Source organism: Neodiprion fabricii, chromosome 1 (assembly GCF_021155785.1).
Source record: "Neodiprion fabricii isolate iyNeoFabr1 chromosome 1, iyNeoFabr1.1, whole genome shotgun sequence".
NCBI classification, from domain to species: Eukaryota; Metazoa; Arthropoda; class Insecta; order Hymenoptera; family Diprionidae; genus Neodiprion; species Neodiprion fabricii.
The window spans coordinates 7,714,195-7,727,964 of NC_060239.1; the positions used below are offsets into that span (position 1 = coordinate 7,714,195).

Below are 13,770 nucleotides of genomic sequence, written 5' to 3' on the forward strand. Positions count from 1 at the left end.
AGAACCATTTTGTCGATAATTCCGAGTACCGGTACCCCCGGAAGTGGAGGCAGGCAGTCTTTATTCCGTTGCGATAGGGTGCGACGTTGTCCGTTTGACTTGGGCTCACCGTCGATCCATCGCCTAATGTAAATCAATTTCAAGCCCAGTTGAGTCATCGTTAATAACCATTTTTTCTCTCTCCTTATTTCGGATAAAAGGCTAGCGACAGGGAGTCAAACTTTGACTCGCTGTAAAACTAGGCACGGAGAAACGCGAAGCAGATCTTCCTGTAGTTTGACAACTGTCAGGAACGAAGAATGGAAGGAGTGAAAAGATGCTTCGCGGAGTGCCAACCAACACGCACGCGCTACAACGCAAGCCGTTAAGCTGTGCGAAATGTCACATAAAACTACAAGTACTAAATTCGTTGCTGCCAAATAATACCCTTGAACACCTTCTTCTCCGTCCCCTTACCTCCCTTCCAGCGCTATTCTTCCTTATCTCCTTATCTCCTTACCGAATTCCACGTCACCGACATATCCCTCAACAACCTATACCCGGTACTTATCTAGATTTATACGTATATATACATATATATATATACATATTTATGGGTATATATTATATGATTATATATTTTAGATGTATCTATGTATATCCAGATGCGACTATTTATTTATGTACACATATTGCGAGAAAAAGATAATAAGTTTATTTTTTATATATACATATACATGTATCTATTATTGTATAGAGGATACTGAATTTAACGATAGGCACCCAGCTGTCGTATGCATATATATATATATATATATATTAATTAAAATCACAGTAACCCGCGACAATATTAACATATTATTTTTTATGCCGTGTAGTAATGCACTGAGCTGCAGGTACGGGTACACGTTTTATTGGACGCTGTACAGCAACGTTAAAATTTGTGCCAAAATGTACAAGTGAACAAATGAAACGACGAGACGAATGTAATAGTTAATTGATTAAAATATAATTATTACCATTATTATTCTACCCATGTGAATAATTACTGAACTGACAAGACGATTTTTTTCGATAGTTGTATTTAGAGCAATAGTAGGGTACTTATTCTTTCTGTTTTTTTTTTTTTTTTTTTTAAGAGTATCATAGTTTTTCGAAACTTGTGCCTAGATTGGAAAAAAATGACTCAACTAAATGAATGAAAATTCCGAAATAAATGAAATAGTATACAGATATATTTTTTAGCTTTCTACATAAGAAATTTAACGACGAATGTAATTCATAAAAAATCAAATTAACAACGGAAATAAAGATTTGACAAGACAAACAAAACGAAGTGAAATAGCGAAAAATAAAAAAATTTCCGAATCTGATGCGCACCTAGATGTGTCACATTCTGTTATATGTTTACAAACACTTTATCCGTCGCATTAAATATCTGAACCGATGCCTCCCCCTCTCTATATATTTGTATAATTATATATGCAGCATGAAATACCGACAAAAGTGGCAAAAATGTTACATTATTGTCGCTTTATACTGCCGTAGCTGTTGCTGTTATTATTATTATTTTTTTGTTATTGCTGTTGCTATTGTTTTCGTAGTTTATATGGTACATGTACACACACCCATACATAATCATATGTAAGTAAATATATATAAATCCATTTAGTTTATATTGCCCGGCTCCCCAGCAGTTGGATAACGCGGTAGTCAGATATGTGTATACTCATTACAAAATTGTATATTGCTGTAGAGTATACCTATAACCCAAAAAGAACTAAGTGGAACGAAGCCGCGCAACGTCGTCGAGCGGAAGAAATATTGAAATAGCGTATATTATGCGTACGCTGCAGGAGAGCAAGCTAAACGACATTATATGTATAGAACGGGTTGAAATGCCCATAAAACGCGATGATCGAAGACCGACTATCGAGCGGATCTTGGCTTGTCCTTCGCGACAAATATTTATACATTATACAACATGCACGTATAAAAAATACATTTATACGAAATAAACGAAGAATTCATATATATTAAGCAATAATTCTGTTGTACATATTATAATGTCTCCTCCAAAAGCGCTTCTACCGTACTAGATATAATATTATTTTATACTGCATACTGTACTGTATTTTTACATATCTATACGTATACCAGGTATCCACACGTATGCGTGTATGTTATACATACGCCTATACTCTGTACGCGTCATTCGTCTATATATGTGTAATATGTATGTATAAAACGTCTGTATACTTGTCAAATTTTAATACAAACTAACAATGTAAAATAAATGTGCAATTCTTTTTACTCACCTACAACGAAGAAAATTATTGTTAAATTTACTACTTTGTTATGTTATTACAATTTTTGTGATCAACTTTTCCACGGAGTAAATTGGACTGTCGATTTAGTAGCGCATCGAGTTTTTGCAGTAACTTTAACAGAAAACTTGGACCAGCCCGTTATTTTGCCAGAGAGGTAGTTAATGCAAAAGTAATCTTACTTCTGTTTAATACATGTGCACAACAGTATCATCCCAGTTTCTGGCTGCTCCAGGATCACAACGACTCCTCATCGTTCTGCTGTCATATCCCAAAAATGATTGTCAAATGACTATATTCACCGTTACGTAAATACCCACGACTTCAGAAGCCAATTGGTGTGAGCAGTAAGGAACTTCCAAAATTCTATAATCACTCAGAAGTTTCGAATCCTTGTATAGATTTCACACATCTGTCCTCGCGACGTATTGTCACTAATATCTAGTTGGATATTTGCTCAATTCGTCCAATTAGATCTAAAGCGCTGCAACTCTTTGCCAATTAAAATTATATGGCAGCTTCGAAACGTTCTCCAGTTGAATTCACACCATTGATCGTACAAATTTTTACTCACACGTCACCGAAGTGAATCGTAACACATCTGATGATGAAAGCACAATATTTTGAAGAGACACTTGAACAACCAAGTATTCACAATTTTCATTAAAATCTTAACCAGGTTTCCGCTCACCGCGATCATGAGATACTGTGGGCTTTGACAGTACACCAACAAGTAAAAAAAGGTAAGAGGGCCAGAAAAATTAATTTTCCATGAACAACGGAGAGGTTTAAATGTACTTAAACGATTGGTTTGCCAATTATCGACATCACCTTACATGTTTCCAAGTGAAAACACCACTCTAACGTATAAAAATGGAGAACCATATCTTGTTTCGAACGATTTTCAGAGAGTAAAGATACAGTGTAAGAAAAATAAAACCTGCAACACGTTACGAACTTTCGAGTAACGTTTTATACACGTACCCACCAAGAATGAAACCGACTACGATTTTAAAACCAGCATGACGCTTAATACTCTGTAAAGAAGAATTTCTTCTTTGCTCTACCAAGCATGTTTTTTCGAGCTCGAAAGAGGTGGGCACCTACATAACCGCCGTGAATATGAGGTTGTTTTTCCCCTACCATCCTGTACACACGTCGATAGCTCGGCACAGCAGTACAACACACTGTCGCAGTTCCCCGATACAGGAGTGGCGATGCAACAGGGAGGGTGGGTGTAAGACTACGGGAAGCGAAAGAGAAAGAGAGAGAGAGAGAGAGAGAGAGCGCAAGCTTTTCAAACTTTTCTCTCAAAAGAAAGGAGGGGGCCGAATATACCGGGCCTAAGGTACACGACGAAGAGGATATTGTCGACGGAAGATGTGGCGAGGGTGGTGGAGCGGCAGGGCGGGGGTAGGACGACGACAACTTGATCGCTACGCGAACAAAAAGCAAAGACGTGCCGGCGGTACGTGGTACCAGATTCGATGCGCCGTACTAAAAACTGAGCCGAGAGATGAAAGGTGGAAGAGATATATGCGGTCGGGTCCACGGAACGCATACCTGGATCCACACATACGTACGGGGTATAACATAAACGGGCGAGATAGACAGTACGGCATGGTAAATCCCACTCGACAGCACCGTGCAAGCTGCACCTTCATATTCCCGTTATACCTGTACAAAACTGTAACAGACATCCAGGAACACGGTTTGAGATAGTAGCGGAGTTGATCAATTCAGAGGATGCAGTGTACTTGGTACTCATGACATCCGAGGATGATCATTACTGCAGAAACCAGCTAGAATACGGTGTGAATTAGCATCGGCATTGGTTAATTCAGGAGCTGCAGTATACTCGGGACTCATGACACGTGAGGATGGTTACTACTGCAGGAGCCCGCAGGTATACGGTGTGAGATAGTAGCGGAATTGGTAAATTCAGAAGCTGCGGGGGTACTTGGGAATCATGACATGAGAGGATGCTCAGTACTGCAGGAACCCGCACTATCTGTCCTGGATTATACAAGGATTATCGGGGAAGGATACCGATAATGAGAGTATAACACGTGAGGCTGGTTGGATGCCGCGGAAGCTGAATGTTGGAAAGAGAGATGAAGTGAGTCGTCAAGTGCGGCGGCGACGGGCGAGGCAAGAAGTCACAAATTCATCTTTCCCTGGAGCCAGTCCCTCGGCGCGGCGAGTCGTTCCTCAGGTTCGGCCGCCCCGCCCGGCGGATGGCCGACAGGTGGCGGAAGGTGTAACTCCTCTCCTCTCCTCACCGCGGCTCTCCTCTCTCTCCCGCGAGGCCACGCCCGCGCGATGTGGATATCCCTCGCGGAGGGGAGGCCCTGACGAAGAGTGGCCGCGAGGCGAAGGTGGGCCCACTGGACCGAGTCGAGACGCACCTGACCGAGCAGCGTGGGCCCGGGGCCCGTACCCTTGCGTGACCCCCCGCAGATTCCAGGGTTTCAAAATTTTTCCGTTAAAACACCAGGCCGTGGTTCTCGGCCGGAAGGGCATCGTGATCGCGGTGAGGCTAAGAGCCGTTTCACAAACGGCAGAGAACCTCTGCTGCCCGGCTTCGAGGATGATTCGCGGAAGGATCCCGAGGAGGCCTCGGTAAGGGTTCGGTGGGTCCGTTCGGCTGCATCCTTGCCTACACTTCTCTCGCTCCTTTCTTCCATCTCCGTTTCTCTCTCTCTCTCTCTCTCTTGGTTTTTTCTCGCTCAGTTGAACCGCTCCGTTAAGCACATATGTGCTGCTCACCGCGTTCCCGCAGGATTATTCAGACGTGCACCAATACATAACGTGCAAGAGTACTGGAGATCCGTTGCGTATAATGACCGCTACGTGTACCTTCAGCTGTATGTACCTACACTCAAATCGCGTGTATACTAGCTACTAATTAGAGGGTTACCTGGCATCAGAGCACGCTGAGCACAGCTTGTGTCGAGAGTTTCACGGTTCAGGGTGCTTTGCAGTTATGTGATGTACCATCCTACCTCGGGACTACTCGGGAGAGGTAGGTGAAATGGAGATAGGATAAGTTGAAGGTGGTGGTGCGTGGAAGATACATTTACAGTTTGCTCGTTAAGTGCCCGCAAGAATTGACTACCTGCTACTGCAGTCAACGTCCTCATTTCACACTTCAAAAACACTTCGACGTCACATTGATCATATACTTCAAACTGTGGCCCAATTTAGCCTCCTGCAGACTGTACGGTAGTAGAAGAAGCATTGCTCGGTCTACCTTGTATCCTTCGAAATAGAATTAAATACACGCCTCGCACACTAAAGAATTGTTATCTAGTGCTCTTCCTCATTTTACAAATAAAAAATCTCTCATCGCGAATTTAAATCCGTGCACAATAATTATTCCGATTTTTATACTATTGTGCAATGCGTTTCGTTAAATTGTTGCTGAAATTCGTGCGGGAATTGTCGAACAATGTGTCTAAAACAATATAACACAACCATATTTGTGATAGAATTTTTAATCGGAGATTCAAAATTTAAATCGACAAGTATCGTATTCTCTTGAATTTCAAACGCTGACGATTGTCGCTTTTTGAACGCCAAACAGTAGATTTTATGTCACGAAAGGTTCTTTATCTCTTGAAAATGAGTTCATCCGTCATGCGACTATAGAAAAACAAGTAAAAAACCTGAAACGGATGAACGAGGTCAGTAAAACCGACAATTTCTTTCAGCTCATAAACTTCAAAGAAACTCCCCTTTTCTTCGAAGGTATATAACAACATGATGATAGTTGAGAACCGATTGCCAATGGATATTGTATCCAATTATATATCCGCAAAGGATATCGCGTACAGAGCAACGGCTGGTAAACGCCCTGTACAATTCCACGGGGCAATAGAGTTGGAGAGAAATGGGAAGAATAATTAGGGTTCGAGGAATAAATTCCTGGTTCGTTGGGTCGTCAAAAATAATCAAAGAAAACAATCGGGTCCGCGTGGGGTCCGAAAACCGCGTCCGTCATTGCGCCTAGGAGCAAATTCCTCGTGTATATAGAACCAAGGCCCCCCCCCCCCCCATCACCGCCCCCCTTGTTATACACAGGAAAGCGGGAAGATCCGGGATCTCGGAGGCGGGTGGCGGGTTTTCAGGGTGACACCTGCGGCGCGGGAAAGCGAGGAGAGATTTATTTCCTCTGGTAACTGGATAATTTGACGCCGGTCGGTGTGTATACAAGAATTGGGGAGTCCTAGATATAGCTATTACCTGTATCTGGAGGCCGGAGGCTGCGGGGCGGCCTTTTTGCCGACACGGCGAACAGGATCGCAGACTTCCTAGCCCCCTCGGCTCGTTATGTGCCACGCTATTCTCCGGGCCCTGGCTGCAGCAGGTTTCTCGGCCCCTTGGGGCCTAATGAAGACGTCGAGACTCTGCGGGGCCCGTTCGTTCCTGAATCACCCTGACAAAGGGCAAAGTCGACCATTATGCTGCTTCGAGAGACGCGGCTGGACCCGAATCGCCGCGTCAAAGCCTCGCCTCTTATACACGCCTACACGTGCATCCGCGCACCTATACCTGTATATATTTTATGAAAAGAGAAATCTCGGAAGCGAGATAATACCGGACCGTCCTTACCTCGGTTTTCGGCAGGGGTAACTATGCGCAGGGCAAAGGCGGAGTCCCGAGTTATACTCCAGGGATTGACTAAAAAGAGTCCAACTTTTCTCTACCTATGCATATATCTATATACGTATTATACATATATGTACACATGTATGTCTATACCTATCGCCTATAATATATCTGCCCCCGGTATCTTTCGCGATTTAGCTATATGTATAACCAATGGAAACCTTTCGGGCCGGTCCCTCCAGTGAGGAGCTATTGAGGATGGAGAAAAAAAAGGAATAAGAAAGAAAAAAAAAAGAAAGAACTAGAGGTAAAGGGAAGCGGAAAACGGCCAAAAAGGTGAAAGAAAAGGTGACGCCTTTTCACTTGCCCCTCGTCGTATCTTTGCAACGTTAACAAGTTGAACCGTAAAAATCACCGTGGTATTTTCGATATACAGTTCGATGTTTAGACACGGTTTCCGGCTGCAGTGAAATTCTATAGCTCCTGCTTTTTTTCTTTCTAGATTACCGCATCGTTTGTTGACACAAAGTGCATCTTCATGGTGAGGAAATGGGTGAAACAAAATTCTTTTTTTGGAAATTTTAATTTCTCTTCATCCTGCTCGTTTGTTTTTGCAAGATTATCATTTTACGAGATCAGTGCCTATGGTACGAATATAATTAATATTGTCGTGAACGTATAGGAATGTAGAACTTAATAGTTCATCCGTTAAAGTCAGTTTTTAACTTTCTTTATAACCCTTTTTTCTTTCTATAAAATCATTGGCGTGACGAATCAACGACTTCTATTCAATCGGCTCATTCTCCGCTCTCAACAGAATTGAGAAAATTTTTTGTTTGTTGATTCTGGCCGGTACAGTGAAAAAAAACAATTACAAGAATGAAAATGAACCAAGATCTTTTTTTTAAACGGATGGATAAAAAAGGAAGATTATCCGTAAAAATTCTTACCCAAGAAAGAACGTATATGATTACCAAGAATGAATTATTTCTAATATTCAAGTAACGAGTCTAGAATCGATTTGAAAAATTTCCAATTCGATTTAAAAGTATTTGGCCAATAAACGCGATGATGTTTTCAGTATTATTGAAGACCCCGTATACAAGCTGTTTCAAACCAGTGACAAAAACGCCTCGTTTCAGTAAAATTATATCCACATACAATAAACTCCTGCAATTGAATTCACAATCATGCCGTCAACATTTCAGTAAGAAAGATTTGCCTTCAACGTTCACGTGCGCAAGTATAACAATCACTATAATACGTATAATTATGTATCACCCGATGCATAATTGAGGTTTATATAGCCGTGCAAAGATATTTTTCGAATGATCTGTTTTTTCTCTTTGCTCCCCTCTTGAGCGATAAAAAAAAAAAAAAAAAATTAACAAACCTAAAATCTCCCGCTTATGTACACGCGTGCCTATGATTCATAAGATGGGTTGAAAAGCGAGGGTTACGCCGAGTCGTAACGCGCAAAGGTGATGACCTGAGCCCGGGGTCGTGGGAGGATAGAATCCCTTGACTTTACAAGCCGAGATAATTCGCCACGGTGGCTTTCGCCGAGGTAGCTGATCCTCGTAATTAGCGCCAGGTTGATCCCTTTGTGCCGTTCCTCAGGTGCGGGCCCGACTAGCTGATTACCGTGAGGGCGGGCGACGAGGCGAGGGGAGGCAGAAAGGACGACGTCCTTGCGGTGCAGCACGACGATGAAAAATAGTCACGGTTAACGCCATGGAGGAGTGCAGTGCAGCAGCCCCATTCCGGATGATTGCCTTTTTCTCACAGTGCACGAAGAAGGCTGCTGCAGTGCAGCGCTGATCCTGCAGAAACGAGCGTACAAATCTACGTGCCGAATACACCGATGTTAAAAATTTTTTACTTCGCAAATTCGCTACGTACACAATTATACAGTCGACTTGTACAATCAGTGCAGCGCAACGAACCCTGAGATGAGGATGAAGTTTATCGTAAAGTTGCGGTAACGAACCATTGAAAAAGAAATCGCGATTCTACAACTTTTTAATGAATTTTTAGTACGGTTTTTTCTTTCAAATATTACCAGTATAATGCGTATACAGACGTTATGCCTTGTACGGTTTACCGCGTTTCGAGAAATTTCAAATTTCAGTAAAAGCACTTTGATATGGAGAAAAATTAAACATACTTACATTAGATACATCAACGTTATGAAATTAAACCAGCTATTATCAAACGTAGAAAAAATTATTGTTTTTAAATTCTCTTGCAAATACGGCGTAGATTTAAAAAATATTTTTCTGATGTTGAAAAGAATTCAGTATCACTCGATGGAACAAACCGAATTGTTCTCAAGTTCTGAAGTAGCCGCACGTTTTCGTTAAATCGATAATAACGACATTTGCACGAAAAAGGTAGAAAAAGAAAAAAAAAAACAACAAACGGCAATTTATTTCACCATAATTGTTCAATTCAACAAATCCCTTTCTCTCCGCGTATATAATATACTCCGAGAGTTTTATTTTCACCTGAACCGCGGTGGTCCAACAAAACGTACAAGCTTCTACCTCGGTGATGTTTCCCCGGAGTTGTGCGAGGGCCAATCACACGTCTCGCGCGAACTTACTCCGGTTCGAAGATCCAGTAAACCGGGCGATCGACTGGACCGGTACTATGCGAGAGCATATATATAGCAATTAGGCCTGGGAACATCTTCATCCCGTGTATACCGGCGGCTGAAGGGGGAGGAGGTGAAGAAGGAGAAGAAGAAGAAGAAGAAGAAGAAGAAGAAGATGGAGAAGCAGCAACCTTCACAGTCACGATTGCAGAGGATAAGCGCGCTCTTCATGCTCCGAAGCGGGTCTTGAGGCTCCGTTCACAACGATTCGTTACACCTGCGTAACGTAAAACGAACCTATACCCCATCAGCCTCGAGTAAATGGACTCAAGTATAATCGAGCTGACGAGCGATCCCGACTTAGAAGCGCCACGTCCTTTCGAAGCTCTGGGAAGAGCTACTAACCCGGAGGAGGATACATAAATAAAGGACAGGTGGACGCAGGCAGCAAAAGTCTGGACACTCGGATCCTCTCCGAACATCCTTAGAGAACAGACGCGTTTCGTCCGCGGCTAAACTCGACCGGTTTCACGTGTCTTCGCGTCCGGTTAATATTTATACATGGACGTTTAACGCCAACAACAAAACACAAACAAAATGAAAAAAAAAAAACAACAACAACCAAATGTATAATTCCATCGAGAACGTCTCAATTCGTCGAGTTTCGCGGCTCCCGTTTTGGATTACGCATAGTATATATATATATATATATACGACATACACACATCTATATGATAACATAATTAATTCCACGCGTGCAGGAGACTTGGACTAAGTTAAACGCGGGATACCGGTTCGTTCCAAAGCAAAAAGGGAAAAAGAAGAAAAAAAAAAAACAATCCCTTCCATGCGTGGCATGATTGTGATATCGCGCCGGTGTGGCAGAGATCGTACTTAAGTATAATAATACGTAAGGATCGAAGGGCGGGTCTTCCATAGATCCGTCGCGTCTGTGTCGGTGCTGCAGCAATGATATTATTCCACCGTCTGATACAATACGTCGTTTCCTTCGGAAATCCCAGGAAACAGGGGAACAAATTATCTCGTCAAGCCACGGACGATGGGACGAAGGGGTAGGGGAAGGATGCTGTGGGATATTGAGGAGGGTGAGGAGGGCGTAGCTGAGCTAGCCGGGTCCAATCCAGTTCCCTCCGTGGTCTATAACTAACTATAACCCGAGGCCTAGCGCCCCGCGTGTCGGCACAGGCGGCTCTTTTCTTACCTGCAGGGAGAAGAAGCGAACGCCGTGCCGGCGTGGGTCCATCGGGCCCCGTTCTCCAAGCCGCCGCCTTTAATACGTGCACGGAATACAGGGAAGCGTGAGATTCAACACAGGGATAGAAACGAATTCAGGGAGGAAGGAGAGAAGGCAGGCGAGCAGGCAGGCACGCACGCATCCAAAGAGAGAAAATGAGGAGGCGGTTAATGAGCGCAAACCGCAGGGGGCTCGAAAGGGCTCCGCGCCGACGAAGGGAAGGAGAGAAGATTAAGGGAAGAAAAAGGGAGTCGGAGAGGGAAAAATCGGGGCTTGGCTAGCTGCTGCATATTCTGGGAAGGCTGCGCGCACGGCGACGAATAACGCCGACTATACTCGGATTACGACTTTTTGGGACGCAAACGCCCCGCCGACTTAACTCGGCGAGGGAAGCGGCGGGTCCCGGGGACAGGGAAGACGAAGCGACCCGTACTTGCCTTACACCGCCCGTAACAGCCGCACCCGGGGAAAATTTTCCCTCGTTTGTCACTCCGCATGGGGAGCCGGCTTCGCTGACCTCGGAATTACGTCACTCTTCACGGGGTGGCTTTTCTCTTACGTGCACATTTTTTTCGTACCATTACAGACACGTGCTCGACGCGCGGAAGGAGATACTTTGAAACGATTAACCGGTTAAATTTAACGTTTATCAATTTGACTTATCTCTTTTGATTCGGGGTGTTTTGTTATTTACAATAAGTAACGATACACCAAGGATCAAAAAAGGTGAGTCAAAACGATAAACGTACAATTTAACTGATAGTAGCTGTAACACAAAAACTAGACCTGATCGAATCAAAATAAATATGGTTTTATAATGAGGGTAGATGGGTATTACAAAATCGGTGAGCATCTTTCTTGTTGCAAAATTTTGTTGACCAGTGTACTGTGACACTATCTCAAAACACGGTTACTATCTCAAAAAGATACCGTAACGTTTAAAGTTCATTTTATCACTACCACTGCATGAACAGAACACAGTGGTATGTGTGTTTTTATTGCGGTGATATTTGAACAAAAATTGTAGCTGTTAAAATTTTAAGTTGAAATTTTATCGAAATGTTCATTGACTCGTCTCGTTCGATGAGTTTCCATATTTCTCATTTAAGTTTCCAGCAAATTTACACGTACAACACATCTATACGTGGTATTATCCTGTAAATACAATAAGTGAAATATCGTAAAGACGTTCTTTGAAAGATGCCTACACGAGCTTGTCATTTACGAATCTCGCAGTCTAGGTTCTAAATATAATTGAGCGCGTCTGCAGAGAAATTACGTAAAATATCATCGACTGATATATTTATAAACTTAGACAGATCAGTAATCGCACGTAAATATAATAATGCAACCGAACGTGTACGTAAGCTGTTAATCAGATAACCTCACCCCAATCCCTTAATTGAGATAATTACCTTTCGAATTAAAAGATGATCAGAATTCCTCGTCGACAAATACAAAGTCAGTCTACAATGCACGGTAGCTGTACAAAGAGGTTTATACCGCGTGCGGAAAACGAGTGTGATCCGATTTACCTGCAGCGTTGCACCTTCAACGGGTTGCGGCACACCTACGTTACAAGAACACGGCCGCAATATAAGCCTGAGGGACGTTTTTGCAAACACCGAATTACATGCGGTAGACGCGTTACATCGCACTGTGTAACACGAGAACATACAGTAAGCCTGGCACGAAGACGTGTGCAAGTATAAAGGATACAATATACGCCCATAGTCGCTTATATGTTCACCCCGAAGAAGAGGCACCTGCGCCACATGCATACGTAGTTAGTTACCTATACATTAATACAACGAGTCCATACAAACCGATCCACGATACAAACTCGTACCTCTAATACCTATACAGAGCTCATAGCATAAACCGCGTCGGATACCGCTTTTTGCTCCATCTTGGCATGGAGAGAGAGAGTCATGGGGGGGAAACGCGGCGAAAGGGCGGCCGTCGAGGGGCCGGATTGGCGGCCCTCCCCCCTTCAACCGCGCCTCCGCCCCGCCAGATCGCGGTTACCTGCGGCTGCGACTTGGTGGGTACGCCGCATGAAGAGCCCCGTGAGCACCTATATACTCACACCTCGTACATCGGCGGTCTGTGCAGAAGGGGGGTAAAAGAGAGAACGGGATAGGAGAAGGATGGAGAGAGAGAGAGAGAGAGAGAGAGAGAGAAAGAGAGAGAGAGAGAGAAACAGAACGCTGCAGGTGGAGGCGGCCGCGTCACCCGCCCGTCCGCGGATTCGATTGAATCATTACGATGCGGTAGGTGGTTGCGTGGGTAACGGTGAGCAGCGGCGCCGAGAAGAGTTCTGCACCCTCGATTTCAGGATCTAATGACTCTATTCCGTTGATACGAACGGCGGTGCTCCGTTTCCGCGCGACGTATCCTATCACCGGTTAGGTATGATACGTTTCGATGGTTCGGATCAGGATGTGGAGAGTTAAAGGTAAGGAGAAGTATCTCATATGGATATTCGAATGAAAAAGTGTCCGCCGATAAGCAGGAAATAGGATTTCAACGAGACACCGGAACGGTGCTCGTGAGGAATAAGGGAATCAATCCGATTGGAGCTTTGTGGAGCTTTCGCTGCAGCAACGCCATCCTAATTTCTCTCTACTTTACGGAACACTTTCCGCACACTGGAGATAGTCCTCCTTACCTCTACCCTCGATAGATCAGGGAAAGAGGGTTTACGTCGAGGGGCGGAAGGGACTGCGAAATTCAACTCTTGTGAAAACAGAAAGCGTCCTGCCGTATAAGCAGGATGACAACTCGCCCGTGTCTCTGCGGCTGTAACCTATACACGAGAAAGGAAAATTGGAGGAAAGAAAAAAAATAATAGGCGAAATAACGTGGAGACATCACCAGGGATCACCGGAAGTTGTTTCAACTCAACACCGAATTGGGACTTCGGCTCCGGTGGCATGTGGCAATAAATACCTATACTTGAGCGCGTCGGCGCGGAAAAGAGCGAACTCAGGACTAGTTCT

General features: G+C 43.8%; 2 protein-coding genes across 4 annotated transcripts in view; one reads left to right on the forward strand and one right to left on the reverse strand.

Annotated features, from left to right (window-relative positions):
• Positions 1-2,276, forward strand: part of LOC124181711 — a 55,978-nt gene extending 53,702 nt beyond the window's left edge. For all 3 annotated transcript variants that reach the window (XM_046568532.1, XM_046568539.1, XM_046568548.1), the window contains one exon: positions 201-2,276. In XM_046568532.1, the coding sequence (XP_046424488.1) occupies positions 201-236 (36 nt within the window). In that variant the 3' untranslated portion in view covers positions 237-2,276. The remainder of the gene's footprint in view (positions 1-200) is intronic.
• LOC124181812 overlaps positions 1-13,770 on the reverse strand; it is a 151,064-nt gene that overhangs the window by 76,601 nt on the left and 60,693 nt on the right. The gene's annotated exons all lie outside the window — the stretch shown is intronic.